Source organism: Callithrix jacchus, chromosome 5 (genome assembly GCF_049354715.1).
Source record: "Callithrix jacchus isolate 240 chromosome 5, calJac240_pri, whole genome shotgun sequence".
Taxonomy (NCBI): domain Eukaryota; kingdom Metazoa; phylum Chordata; class Mammalia; order Primates; family Cebidae; genus Callithrix; species Callithrix jacchus.
The window spans coordinates 43,055,698-43,070,676 of record NC_133506.1 but is presented as its reverse complement, the minus strand read 5'-3'; the positions used below and the strand labels follow the sequence as shown (position 1 = coordinate 43,070,676).

At 49.3% G+C, this 14,979-nt stretch overlaps 1 protein-coding gene across 1 annotated transcript; it reads left to right on the top strand.

The window, feature by feature from the left end:
* The first annotated feature begins 9,871 nt into the window (after window positions 1-9,871).
* Window positions 9,872-14,283, top strand: LOC118153477 (uncharacterized). Its single transcript, XM_054257139.2, has 3 exons — window positions 9,872-10,433; window positions 12,474-12,656; window positions 13,088-14,283. The coding sequence occupies exons 1-3, from the start codon at window positions 10,376-10,378 to the stop codon at window positions 13,564-13,566; spliced, it is 720 nt and encodes a 239-aa protein (XP_054113114.2). The 5' UTR covers window positions 9,872-10,375; the 3' UTR covers window positions 13,567-14,283.
* Window positions 14,284-14,979: the final 696 nt, after the last annotated feature.

Genomic DNA, 14,979 nt, shown 5'->3' with positions numbered 1-14,979 from the left:
CCATAAGAAACATGTTGCAAACTGCCACCACACACACACACACACACACACACACACACACACACACACATTTATACAGAAACACATTTCCCCAAACGACACTCACCCTCGCTGCACACCACACGCTCTGATGTTCCCTGGTCTAGTCTATTCTGGTCTATTGCAGCTTTTCAATGCCGGGTTCAATCCTCTAAATTGATTTCAAGACCCACTAATGCATCACGGTCTGTGATTTGATAAACTCCACGCTAAGACACATCCTGTTGTGAGGTGTTCGACGCAGAGGCCATTTATCCAAAGCGATCAGGGAGCAGGATTAACCCTGAGGCACGCCTCCTCCTTCTCAGGCGGGCAGGGAGGAGGCTCTGTGCCATGGGACCCACAGAAGTCCTAGTCTCAGGGTTCCTTCCCTGTAGCTTCTGTGTGCCCAGCAGCTGGCAGGGCAGTAGGGTTGGGGTGGGGGTGTCACTCCCACAGACACACAGCACACGGCAGAACCCTGGCCTGAAGCCACTCAACCCTGGGGCCTCCCAGGCCCACCTGGGAGCAGGCCTTGGGAGACAGCTGTGGGGGACAGGGCCTCCCAGTGTACATAACAGGCCATGAGCTGGGCAAGCTGCTCCTTCCCGTAACCTCAGACCCTTCTTCTGACCCACTCAGGACCAGCTCCAGGGAGCTTGGAGACAACCCTGGGCCCAGAGAAGCAGGCAGATGCGGCCGTGGATAGACCAATGCGGCTGTTGGTATCATCTTGTGCTTCTTTTTACTTTACTCACTTTGCGGCAGCCAGACACTTGAGCCTGCACACTTCCCCTCACTTCACGCTAACAGGGTTTGCAGGATGGGGCGCATGCTCCCAGCAGGATAAGGCTGACAAACAGCACCTGACATTCCTGGAGCACCTGCTGGCACCCAGGCGGGGCTTAGTGCTCCATTTGAGTCAGGAGTCTTCATTCCGCAATAGCAGCTGTGTGACCCCAGGTAAGTGGTCTAACCTTTCTGTGCCTCTTCTTTCTCAACTCTAAAGGAGGATAATAAAGTTCCTACCCCCAAGGAATCCAAGATGTGTAAGAAGGGCCTGGCACATGGCAGGCAGGCAGTATAGATGGTGGGGATTAGCCCCACTATACAGATGAGGAAACTGAGGGTCAGAGGCACTGGCCTTTGGGCAGGAAATGGAACCTGCACCTAAGCTTATCTAATGCTGAGCTCTTTGACCTCACTCTCTTTTGGCTGCCTTCAGAAGGGACAGGGCAGAGGGCCACCCCCTTGCACACATAGAGGGGCTGAGCACCCAAGGACCCTGATCACCTGGCTGAGAGCACCCCTGCTCCCACAAAGACCCTGACCACTCGATGTGCTTACATTCAGGCCTCAAGCCACCCACTCCACACAGCACCAGCCCTCCACAGAACGCGGTCCTCCCCAGGAGCCATTTCTCTGCAGGATGGCACTGCTGCCATGAGGAGGACCCCTCCTCCCTCCTTCATGACGACCTCCCCTCACCTGGCTCATCTCTTGGCAGATGCTGTCATTTACACTCCACCATGGTGACAGTCTTCCTGGCCACTCTTGTGACAGGGCCTTTTAGTTTCTGACTGACACAGTCACAGCCCGATTTCACCTGACTTCACTTATAAAGGTAGGTTTTCCTTCCCAGCCTCACATGGGGGTGGTCTCAGTGCAGTTCTAGAGGCTGCGGGCTGGGAGGAGGGACAGTGAAGAACCCCAGCCCGCCCCAAGCAGGAGGTGGCAGGGACCGTCGGCTCACTGGAGACAGTCGGTGTCCTTGGCCACTGCAGTTCTCCCACCTGAGCCTGGGCCCCCCAACTCCACACTGGGACAGATGCTGGAGGGGTGAACCCCGAATACCCTCCCTAACCAGAAACCGAAACCCACCAGATCCCAGCCCCGCCTGGCCAGAGAGTCTCCCTTTCTAACAAAGTTGAAAATACAGATTTTTAGAATTAAAATGTCAATGTTGGCAACTAATTCAAATTAATCTTTATTTTTTCTGGTGAAAACCTGACCCCACCTGGGAGCAGGCCCCAGGGGATGGCTGTGGGAGATGGGAACCCCCCTCCCAAGTGCAAAGAACCGGCCACAAGCTGGACACAGATGCCTCTTCCCAAGCCTACCTGGGAGTGAAAACTGGAAAACATGCTAGACACATTCTGAAACAGCTGTGACACCTTACATTATTTTAAAAGTCCGCAGGTTGAGTTTCTCTCAGACCCTTGACAGCTGATTCCTTCTGATTGTTGAGGCCTCAGCTCATATGTCACCTCCTCAGAGAGGCCCTCCCCCATGGTCCTATTTAAGTAACCTCCACCAGAGTCACGGTCAGCAACATGCACCTTCATCTCCTTCTTGGTGCTGACCCCTACCTGCAAGTGCCTTGTCCGCTTGTGGTTGGCATGGGTGCTGTCAGCCTCCATCAGTACTTAGGCTCCGTGAGGACAGAGGCACATCGCCTCACGCCCTAGTGAATCCCAAATCCCAGCCCCAAGCACAGTGCCTGGCAAAGGACACACACAGGCAGTAAGTGCTGCTGAAATGTCCCCATGGAGCCAGTGGTGATCTGTCCAAGCTCTACAGTCCTCCCGATAATCATGTTGAGAGATGGGGACACTGGGACCATCCTCCTGACTCCACTCCTGGCAAACAGCCCTCAGACCCATAGGACCGGCTTGTCAACATCACCTTCTCAGAAGATCCTCATACATAAGCAGGTTCAGTGGGTGAATGAAGCCTACTTCTTCAACCCATGTGATAACCACACAGCACCAGGATTCTGCCATCAAACCTTTCTATCATCCGTCCTGCCTTGGGAATTCAGACTCACTCAGAATTTAGAGTTTCACAGCTCAGAAGAGAACATGATGCCAGACTGGTCTGAAATATTTGGTTTTAAAGCAAGATCAAGTGATCACATTTGTGAACTGAAATCATGTGTTTGCTTCGCACCAAACCAAGTGTTTTTCCAAATTATTTTCTTTAAATTCTCCCCAGAATGGTGAGCAATATTAATTGTTTTCAATAAAGAGTGACTTTCATCAAAGCCGTGAGCTTTATCTGCTGTTTTTGAGGAGAATGCTGGCTTGGGGAAAGTGATTGGAAATAGCAGGTCTTCTTTGTGCATTTTATGATTCCAAATGTGCTAGTTGGAACAAAGGGGTGAGAAGTTAAAAATCCTCTCGTGTAAATGTTTAGAAATGCACTAGAGCTCTTTCTTGCTCTTTGAGGTGAGAGGTCACCCTGAAAAGGTACAGTCACACCTGTTTGGGCTCCCCCGGGTTCTGAATGTCCCTAGATCCCCGCTTCCCCCCGACCTTGGCAGGTCAGACTCTGAAGGACGCTCCCTGTCTATGTGACCTCACATCAGGTACAGGGACCACTGCACCATTGCATTCCACTCTGGGTGACAGAGTGAGACTCCATCTCAAATAATAATAAAATAAAAAGGCAAAAATTCAGACAACTAAACAGAAACTGGGCAAAACAGTTGAACCAGCCCTTCACAGAAGAGGAAATGTGAAGAAAAGGCCAATAAAAACATGAAGAGCGTCTCAGCCTAACAGGATGAGCTGTCACGTGACAACCACCAGACTGGCAAAAATCCCACAGTCCAATAAATGCAAGCATTGGGGAGAGTGGAGAGCACCAAGAACACTCAGCCACTGCTAAGAATGATTGTGAATTTTTTTGTTATGCTTGTGTATGAAAGGGTGTGAGTTGTGGGTTATGAGGAAAATCACATTTCCTACCTGGGATGAAATTTTAAAGATTGAAAGCTACTGACCGGGAGAAACTGGCACATGTGTACAAAAGAAATACCCTGAATGTTCTAGCAACACAGTCCTGAGTGCCCCAACCCGGGCAAACATCCCCAGGAAAATGAAGACACTTCCCATGTCCCCCTCAAACCACAGGAGATCACGCAGCAGTGAAAATGAATAATGTCAATGTGGATGGGTCTCGGGAAGAGAATGGAGGACAAGAATAGACATGGAGCAAATGCTCAGACTAGGAGCAGCCAGACAGGAGAATTTCTCCACATCAGAGTTCAAAACTATGGCCGCGGTAGCAGAGCAAGACCCTGTCTCAAAAAGACAACAGAAAGATCAAAAACTAAATGGTATATTTAGGGATATACATGTATGTGGTGAAATGAACATACCATGAAGAAAAGTACAGGAATAAGAAAGACTAAAGCAGAAAGTGACTCCCTCTGTAGAAGGGAAGGGACTGGGACTCAGGAGGGGCCTCCAGGGAACATCCAAAGTTCTGTCTCTTCAATTCTAGTCCCTAAACTTGGTGGAGGTCCTGTGTGACCAATGTGTCAATACTCTTTATCCCTGACCCATATTGTACAAATGCTTTTTTCTATCCAGTCTTTAGAAGACAGTTATAAACAAGATGCATTAATAGCAAGATGGTGGATGAGCATAGAAAGGCACATCAGGAGCGTCCCTGTGCTCCATCCATGGAACCTCACCATGGACACCCTTGTGCTCATAGGCCTGGTCTCCTCTCAAGACAGTCAGTGGTCGGGGATCAGAGGCAGCACTCATCACAGCAGAGAGGCAGGACCAGCTGGGAGAGGCCCTTCTGTAACACCTACTGCATCACCAGGCTGTGCGAACAGACTCAGCTGCCAGAACGCACAGAGTATCATTCCACACTGAAACCTCACGGGAAATGGTAAGTTCTCAGTTTCTCCATCAATACAACTCTCAGATTAATCTCTGTCCTCCATCGCTTCTCCACGAAATGACTGTTTATGGCTTTGCTTAGGCCTATTTTTCCATTTATTTTTTATTTTACTGACTGAAAAGATATATATTGCGTGTGTGTGATTTTGTCTGTGTCAGTCAGGAAAATCATGGTTTAATTCGTATTGTTATTGCCAACATCATTGAGTTTTTCTTAAGCTTTTCAATTCCTAAGAGTATTAATGAGAGTCTCTCTATCTGGTGAGAAAGAAAACAAATCCAAACTGTGTAAGGGGAAAAAGAATGCATTAATCACTAGAACTGAGACTTTCCCAAGCTTAACTTGCTTGGGGTACAGCTACTCAACAGTTTCAAGAGGCCTCCTGTGACTCTACTTCCCCAGCTTTGGCTCCATGTTTAGCTCCACGATCCTCAGACTTAAACAGCAGCACCGGCTCCTCCCTGGATCTTCACCTCCATGACCCTCAAACTACAACAGCAGCACCAGCTCCTCCCTGGATCTCCAGATTCACAATCCTCAAACTACAACAGCGGCACCAGCTCCTCCCCGGGTCTCCAGATTCACAATCCTCAAACTACAACAGCGGCACCAGCTCCTCCCCGGGTCTCCAGATTCACAATCCTCAAACTACAACAGCGGCACCAGCTCCTCCCTGCATCTCCAGCTCAGTGACTCTCAGACGTGGCAGGCATCACTGGCTCCTCCCCAGGTCTCCCTGACCCTCAAATTTGAACAGCAGCACCAGCTACTCCCTGGGTCTCCAGCTCCACAACCCTCAAACTTCAGCTATAACACTGACTCCTCCCCGGGGCCAGCTGCTCCATGACCCTCAGACTTACATGCGATATCACCGGCTCCTCCCCGGTCTCCAGCTCCACGACCATCAAACTTGAACTGCAGCACCTGCTCCTCCCCGGGCTCCAGCTCCACGATCCTCAAACTACAACAGCTGCACCGGCACCTCCCTAAATCTCCAGCTTAACAACTCTCAGACTTGAGATGAAGCACCGGCTTCTCTGCAAGGCTCCAGCTCTATGACCCTCAGATTTGAACAGCAGTAGCAACGGCTCCTGTCCGGGTCTGCAGCTGCACAATCCTTAAACTAGAACATCAGCACCAGCTCCTCCTGGATCTTCAGCTCCACAACTCTAAGACATCAGTGGCAGCACTGGCTACTCCCTGGGGCTCCAGTTCCAAAACCCTCAAACTAGAATAAAAATCAGTTCCTCCCTGGGTCTCCAGCTCCACAACCCTCAGACTTGAACAACAAAAACACTTGCTTCTTCCTGGATCATCAGCTCCACGACCCTCGGCCTTAAACAACAGCAGCACCAGCTCCTCCCTAGATCTCAAGCTGGACAACCTCCAAACTAGAACAACACTGCTCCTCCTTGGGTCTCCAGCTCCTAGACCTTCAAACTAAAACAATACCACTCCTCTGTTAGTCTCCTGCTCCAGGAACCTCAAACTAGAGCAACACCGCTCCTCCCTGGGTCTCCAGCTGCTCGACCCTCAGACTGCAACAGCAGCACCAGCTCCTCCCTGGACCTCCAGTTTTAAGCCAGATCAAGTGATCACATCTGTGATCTGAAATCATGTGTTTGCTTCGCACCAAACCAAATGTTCTTCCAAATTATTTTCTTTAAATTCTCCCCAGAATGGGAAGCAATATTAATTGTTCTCAATAAAGAGTGACCTTTCATCAAAGCCGTGAGCTTCATCTGCTGTTTTTGAGTAGAATGCTGGCTTGGGGAAGGTGGCTGTAAAGAGCAGGGCTTCTCTGCGCATTTTATGATTCCAAATGTCCTAGTTGGAACAAAGGGGTGAGAAGTGAAAAACCCTCTCATGTAAACATTTAGAAATGCACTAGAGCTCTGTCTTGCTCTTTGAGGTGAGAGGTCACCCCGCAAAGGCACAGTCACACCTGTTCGGGCCTGAGTTCTGAATGTCCCCAGATCCCCACTTTCCCCCCGCCCCGACCTTGGCAGGTCAGACTCTGTGAAGGACACTCTGTGTGACCTCACACCAGGTACAGGGACGGGGGAAAGAGAGGCGCATCTGGCTCGTAGGATGGTCCTGCAAGGCCACTTTTCTGGCAGGGAGGTGACACCTGCAAAAAAGTCTCACATTTCTCCCAGCCTCAGTCAGGTCCAACAAGAGGTGGATGTTTTCCCCCTCTCAGTTATTACAGTATCTTTTTTTCTAATAATTAAAGTTACAACTCATTTCAAAGGTTTTTAAAAATAGCAGAAAACAAGCTTTTAAATCACAAGTGATTCCAACACCAAACATAAGCGGCATTCCCATTCTGATCTGTAGTGCTCCTATTAGACAATACACACACACTATCACACTCACACACTTATGCATTTTGCTTTATTAAAATAGAATAAAGCTTTATGGGGCAAGGCACGGTGACTTACACCTGTAATCCCAGCACTTTGGGAGGCTGAGGCAGGTGAATCACTTGAGGTCAAGAGTTTGAGACCAGCATAGTCAACATGGTAAAACCCTGTCTCTACTAAAAATAAAAAATATTAGCTGAACATGGTGGCACGCACCTGGAATCCCAGCTAGTCGGGAGGCTGAGGCATGAGAATGGCTTGAACCCAGGAGGCAGAGGTTACAGTGAGCTGAGATTATGCCATTGTACTCCAGCCTGGGCAACAGAGCAAGACTGTCTCAAAAAGTAAAAACAAAACTGGACGTTGTCTGTCTAGGGTAGTGTTAGGGACATTCATCTCCTTCCAGAAGACATTCTGCCATCCCCAGGATAGAAGCCTAATGCTCAAGGTTCAAGGTGGTAGGAATAGCTCCGACCATCATCTGTTTATTCCAGGAAGCAGGTCAAAGGAGGGAACAAATAAGAAATGACACTAAAGATATGTCAGTCCATTTGCTTTGCTGTAAAGGAATATCTGAGGCTGGGATATTTATTGAAAAGAGGTTTAATTGGCTCACAGTTCTGCAGGCTATACAAGCATGGTCCCAGCATCTGCTTCTGGGGAGGCCTCAGGAAGCTTCCAATCATGGCAGAATGGGAAGGGGAAGCAGACACATCACGGGGTGAGAGAAAGAGCAAGAAAAGGAGGAGGATGTGCCAGGCTCCTTAAACAACCAGATCTCCCATCAACTCAGAGCAAGAACACAGTCATTGCCATGGGGAGGGCACCAAGCCACTGTGAGAGGACTCTGCCCCCATCACCAGAACCACCAGGCCCCACCTCCAATATTAGAATTCACATTTCAACACAAGATGTGGAGGTGACCAACATCCAAACCATATCAAGACAGAAGTTACAGAAGGGGGTCTCCAAAAATGCCACCCAACACTTTCATTACCTCCCATTGGCCAGAACCTGGTCACATGGCCACAACTCACTGCAAGGGAGCCTGGGAAAATGTAGCCTGTGCCCACCCACTGGGAGAGCACTGGTGCCAGGGTGGGGGGCCACGACCAGTTGTTTATGCTTCCTGCTTCTTTCTTCTTATAAAAATCCTTAGAGATTCATCTTTGCATATTTTTCTGACTATTCTCCTAGGGATAAATGCCTATAAATGGAATTTGGGGCCAAAAGTTATGCACTTTCATTGGCCAATTGCCAAATTGCCCTCTAGAAAGATTGTACCAATGAACTCACCCAAGAGGTGGGGTTCTAGTTCATGAAATGTTTCTCCACCCATTTCCTTTTAATCCACACCCTTTGGCCTTTATTAGGCTTACACATCTCTTCAGAATCCTCACTTCCTAGATCATAATCTTGGGATTTAATACATGTTTTTCGTTCAAGTTATTATTAATATTAGATTTATCTGACTATGCGTGAGCCCAGCCACAGCCTTAGGGAAAGAGATATATCTTTCAGAGGTGAAGAGAATAAAAATTAATAATCCTCAGAGACTTTGAAACTGAAGTGGGCAGGGAAGGGTAGAAAGAACAGCTCTCATTCTATTAAGAGCATGGAGGGATTTTCACAGAGCACGTAGTGCTGAGCACAGGAGACCAGACACCCGGGGGCACCCAGAGAGCAGCCCTTTCTCAACAGAAGAGGAGTGAGCACTGCACAGAGCTGTGGAAAGGGAATCCCAGGCAGGGGTAACAGCAGATGCAAAGGCCCTGTGGCAGGCACTGGCTTGGCCTGCTGGAGAAGCAGAAAAGAGGCCAGTGTGTCTGGAGTAGAGGGGACCAGCTTGTCCAGGTTTGCCCAGAACTTTCCTGGTTTTAACACTAGAAATCCCCAGTCCCGGGAAACTTCTGAGTCTCAGACAAGCTGGGATGATTTGCCTGGAACTGCCCCTGCTTTGAAACTGAAAGGTCTGTGTCCCATGACCCCCTTCAATCCTGAGCAAGCTGAAGCAGTGGGTCATCCTATGCTGCAGAAATGTGCACAAGGGTGAGCAGAGCCAGCAACTCTCTCCCAGGTCCTCTCTCCCCTGGGCCTCTGGAGTGACCCATGTGGGCACTGGCATCCAGGATGAAGACTACACTTCCCAGAATCCCTCGCAACAAGCAGGGACATGTGACCAGGCTGTGGCCAATGGGGAGGTGGGCCTGTGCACAGCAGCTGCCTTTAGAGGAAGGAAAGTTTGTGCGCTCTTGTCCCCTTCTCCCCTCCCTGCTGGCTGGCAGGAGACAAGATGGACCCTGAGGTGGGGGGAAGCTACACACTAAGGAAGTCAGAGCAACAAGATGGAAGGAGGCTAAGACCCTGAAAACCGCACAGAGAAGAATCACCCGACTGGCTTTGACTTTCATGTGAAACAGGAATGAACCTCTATCTTAGTTAAGCCGCTGTGATTCAGGGTCCCTATCACTTTCACTGAGGCTGTAACCTAATTGGTAAAAAGAATAGGAGTGGGAGAGGAGATGAAGTTGGAGAGGCTGGCAGAGGTCAGATCATATGGGGCCTGAAGGCCAAGGTGGAGGAAGAAACAGGCGACATAGGACTCAAGGACAGCACCTGCTCCCAGGCAAAGGGAGTTTGCCGTGGGAGCTCCTCCCTGTTTGCTGGAGTAAGCGAATTTTACGACGTCCCTTAGGACTCTGTAAGATGCACGTCACAGTCACAGGTTCTCGTCTCCTAAGAGTCCTTCCAGGGGAGCTGCCCCGCCCATAAATAACCCAGCCCCACGTATTCTGTTATAGCAGCGCAAATGGACTGACACGTCTTTCGTGTCAAGAGACTGTGAAAGAGCAGGAAAGATCCCCTCTGAGTGTTGGGAGCTGTTGTAGTGGCTGCTATTCCTCATCCTGAACTGACACACAGACACCACTGTAGCCCTCGCTCCTGGAAACGCCATATAAGTTGGGTGAGGCAGGACCCAGGAAAGCTCCCAAGCCGGTTTCCCTCCTAGCCCCAGGGCCACTGAGTAGGGCCACATTATCTAAGATCAGTTGGACCCTGTATAGCTGCCATGGCCTGGAGCAAGTGCCAGGCACTGTGGATGATGAATGTGAGAACAGCATCATCCCTGCCCTCCTGAAGGTGACTGGCCAGACCGTGGGATTCCTCCACAACCACCTTCACACACACAGCTCACTCACGCTGAGCAAGAAGCAGAGCTTGGGATCGCCTGACCCACTCCCCCTCACCCAGGAACAGCTCATAGAAAAGCGCCTATAGTTCACACAGGGCTGATGGTTCCAGCTTCCAAGACACCCCGAGGCCTCCTTGGCTACTTCGTAATCAGACCAGGTACGTGCAAAGAGGTATGAGTCTTTCTTTTCACTTAATTGAAAACACCACATCAGCAAAGAGAGCATCCATGCCCAGTGGCCCTTTCTTCCCCCAACAGTGACCATTAACTTTTAAAAATGATGCTTTATGAGTCATTTGCCAAACCTCCTTCTTCATGCCGAGGTGTACTGAGGCTCATAAATAGGCCAGACTTGGGAAGGGACAAACGCCAGAAATGCTGCCAACGAGAGGCCCAGGCAGAGCCGGTCTTGGGGCTGCCCAGCCATGTGTGCGCCAAACGTGGATGTGTCAGTGGCCATGCCAGGAGTTAAGCCCTCCGCCACGGGCCTCTGGATGGACAAGGCCAAGTCTTGTTGAAGAGGTGAGTTCAGCTGAGCCAACCATAGCAGAAATACACGAGGGAGACCCCATGGCTGCTCTGATTAAAATCCCCTGCTAATCCCACCTGGCTCAGAGGAGGAGCCAAGTCCTCACGGCTGCCTGCGACCCCCGCCTGACTCGGCCTCCTCTCGCCTCTGATTCTCCATGCCCATCTACCCCTCTCTGTCTCTTCTCCCACCACGCAGAGGAGATCCTGAAGGTTCATTCTAGTGGATTCAAACCCATCTTTGCCACACAGATAGTCACTAAAATGAATGGGCATCATCTATAAAGAGTCCTCTTGAAAAAGAAAAAGGCAGGCCAGGCACGGTGGTGGCTCATATCTGTAATCCAAGCACTTTGGGAAGCCAAGGCAGGCAGGTCACCTGAGGTCAAGGCAGCCTGGTCAACATGGTGAAATCCCGTCTCTACTAAACATACAAAAAATAGCTGGACATGGTGGCACATGCCTTTAATCCCAGCAACTCTGGAAGCTAAGGCAGGAGAATCGCTTGAACCCGGAAGATGGAGGTGGCAGTGAGCCAAGATCGTACCACTGTACTCCAGCCTGGGTGACAGAGGGCAACTCCATCTCAAATAATAATAATAAGGCAAAAATTCAGACAACTAAACAGAATCTGGGCAAAAGAGTTGAACCAGCCCTTCACAGAAGAGGAAATGTGAAGAAAAGACCAATAAAAACATGAAGAGGGCCTCAGCCTAACAGGATGAAGTATCACGTGACACCCACCAGACTGGCAAAAATCCCACAGCCCAATAAATGCAAGTGTTGGGGAGAGTGGAGAGCAACAAGAACACTCAGCCACTAATAAAAATTTTTTATCACTGATAACAAATTTTTTTTGTTATACTTGCATATGAAATGGTGTGTGTTGTTATGAGGAAAATCACATTTCTTACCTGGGATGAAATTTTAAAAAGTGAAAGCTACTCACCAAAAGAAACTGGCACTTGTGTACAAAAAAATGCCCTAGAATATTCTAGCAACACAGTCCTAAGGACCCCAACCTGGACAAACATCATCAACAGGAAAATGAAGACACTTCCATGTCCCCCTCATACCATGGGAGATTACGCAGCAGTGAAAATGAATAACGTCAATGTGGATGGGTCTCGGGAAGAGAATGGAGGACAAGAATAGACATGGAGCAGATGCTCAGACCCAGTGCAGCCTAGGAGCAGCCACACAGGAGAATTTCTCCACATCGGAGTTCAAAACTATGGCCGCAGCAGCAGAGCAAGACCCTATCTCAAAAAGACACAGAAACTTCAAAAACTAAATGGCATATTGTTTAGGGATAAACATGTAGATGGTGAAAGAAATAAACTATAAAGAAAAGTACAGGAATAAGAAAGGCTAAACAGAAAGTGACTCCCTCTGTAGAAGGGAAGGGACTGGGACTCAGGAGGGGCCTCCAGGGAAGCATCCAAAGTTCTGTCTCTTTGTTTTTATTCCCTAAACTTGGTAGAGGTCCTATGCTTATTCTTTATCCCTGACCCATATGGTACAAATGCTTTTTTCTACCCAGTCTTTAGAAGACAGTTATAAACAAGATGCATTAATTGCAAGATGGCGGATGAGCATAGGAAGGCACATCAGGAGCGTCCCTGTGCTCCATCCATGGAACCTCACCATGGACACCCTTGTGCTCATAGGCCTGGTCTCCTCTCAAGACAGTCAGTGGTCGGGGATCAGAGGCAGCACTCATCACAGCAGAGAGGCAGGACCAGCTGGGAGAGGCCCTTCTGTAACACCTACTGCATCACCAGGCTGTGTGAACGGACTCAGCTGCCAGAACGCACAGAGTATCATTCCACACCGAAACCTCACGGGAAATGGTAAGTTCTCAGTTTCTCCATCAATACAACTCTCAGATTAATCTCTGTCCTCCATCACTTCTCCATGAAACAACGTTTTACAGCTTTACTTGGGCCTATTTTTCCATTTATTTTTTATTTTACTAACTGATTGAAAAGATAAGTAGTGTGTGTGTGTGTGTGTGTGTGTGTGTGTGTGATTTTGTATGTGTCAGTCAGGATAATCATGGTTTCATTCCTATTATTGCTATAACCAACATCACTGAGGTTTTTTTTTTTAAGCTTTTTAATTCCTAAGGGTATTAATCAGGGTCTTTCTGTCTTGTGGGACAGAAAACAAATACAAACTGTGTAAGAGGAAAAAGAGTGCATTAATCACCAGAACTGAGACATTCCCAAGCTTCACTTGCTTGGGGTACAACTACATCCTGTGACTCTCTCTACTTCCCCAGCTCTGGCTCCATGTTTTAGCTCCACAACCCTCAGACTTAAACAGCAGCACCGGCTCCTCCCCAGATTCCAGCTCCTCGACCCTCAAACATCAACTACAGTGCCAGCTCCTCCCCGGGTCTACAGCTCCACAAACCTCAAACTACAGCTGCAGCACCAGCTCCTCCCCGGGTCTCCAGCTCCACAATCCTCAAACTACAACAGCAGCACCGGCTCCTCCCCGGGTCTCCAGCTTCCTGACCCTCAAACATCAACAGCAACACTAGCTCCTCCCCAGGTCTCCAGATTCATGATCCTCAAATTACAGCAGCAGCACCGGCTCCTCCCTGGGTCTCCAGCTCAAGAACTCTCAGACTTGAGAGGCAGCACTGGCTCCTCCCGAAGCCTCCAGCTCCCCAACCCTAAAACTACAACAGCAGCACCAGCTCCTCCCTGGATCTCCAGCTCACAACCTTCAAACTTCAACTGTGCTCCTCCCTGAGGCCATCATCTCCATGACCCTCAGAATTGCATGGTGATAGCACCGGCTCCTCCCTGGATCTCCAGCTCAATGACTCTCAGACTTGAAAGGCAGCATCGGCTCCTCACCAAGGCTCCAGCTCCAAGACCCTCACACTAGAACAGCAGCAGCAGCTGCACCTTGGGTCTCCAGCTCCACCACCCTCAAAGAAGAACAGCAGCACCGGCTCCTCCCTGGGTCTCCAGCTCCACCACCCTCAGATCTGAATACCAGTAGCACCAGCTCCTGTCTGGGTCTCCAGTTCTATGACCTTCAAACTAGAACAACGGCACCAGTTCCTCCCAGAGTCTCAAGCTCCACGACCCTCAGACCTAAACAAAAACAACACTGGCTCCTCCCTGGGTCTCCAGCTTCAACCCAAGACCCTCAAACAAGAACAGCAGCACCAGCTCCTCCCCAGGGCTCCAGCTCCACCATCCTCAGACTTAAACAATAACAACAGCAGCTCCTCTGTGGGTCTCCAGCTCCACGACTCTCAAACAAAAACACCACCACTCCTCCCTGGGTTTCCAGCTCCATGACCCTCGAACTAGAACAACACTGCACCTCCCTGGGTCTCCAGCTCGACAACCCTCCCCCTAGAACAGCAGCACTTCCTTGCACCTCCAGCTCAACAACTCTCATACTTGAAAGACAGCACCTCATTACCAATCCCTTCTCATGAAATTCAGCAGTCAAGAAAACTGCAGAGGAAGTAAATGAATAAATGTTTTGCTTTCAAATCGATGTTTCTTTTATGTTCACACGAGTCAGGAAACTTTTCTACTTGCTGTCAACCTTGCAACCTACCTATGTCCTAATGTAAGATAGAAATCCACCATTCGAAATGACCTTTAAAAACTTAGCAATATTTTTAATATAATCTTATCTCACAGCTGTAGAAATGATCTTATTTCTCTGTGCCTGTGCAGAAGTCTTAGGAACATCCAAACTATGAATTCACTTTGTTGGCATTCCCGGAATACATATTATCCCCAAATGTTACTGCCCTCCTTAAAAGCTTCTAACATGTCCCCCTCACCGGAGCATAAATGCCAGCTCCCATCCACAGCCCACAGTGCCCAGCATGGCCCTGCCCTCTGCCCTGGCCTAATGGTCTCCCCTCTGCTGTTACTTTCCTGTCGGACAGGCCTCTGTCGGTTCCTCAAACCACACAGGTTCAGGCCTGACTCCAGGCTTTTGTCCCTGCTATGCCTCTGCCTGGGTTGCCTTTCCCCGGCTCCCGTCCTCCTCTCAACGTGCTCAGCTCCAGCCTGCTGGTTGCCCCGAAGGTTGATAGATACACAATGTCCTCCTCCCATAGGCCTTTGCACACACTCTTCTCTTTGCCTGAAATGCTTCCCCCTTTCACATCTGGGTTTACTTTTCTAATTA

Bases quoted from the DNA above. Each gene is read 5' to 3' on its own strand.
- LOC118153477 (XM_054257139.2), top strand. From the start codon at position 10,376: ATGGTTCCAGCTTCCAAGACACCCCGAGGCCTCCTTGGCTACTTCGTA. The intron at 10,434-12,473 runs GTACGTGCAAAG...TTGTGCTCATAG, and splicing joins CTACTTCGTAATCAGACCAG to GCCTGGTCTCCTCTCAAGAC. The intron at 12,657-13,087 runs GTAAGTTCTCAG...CTACTTCCCCAG, and splicing joins CCGAAACCTCACGGGAAATG to CTCTGGCTCCATGTTTTAGC.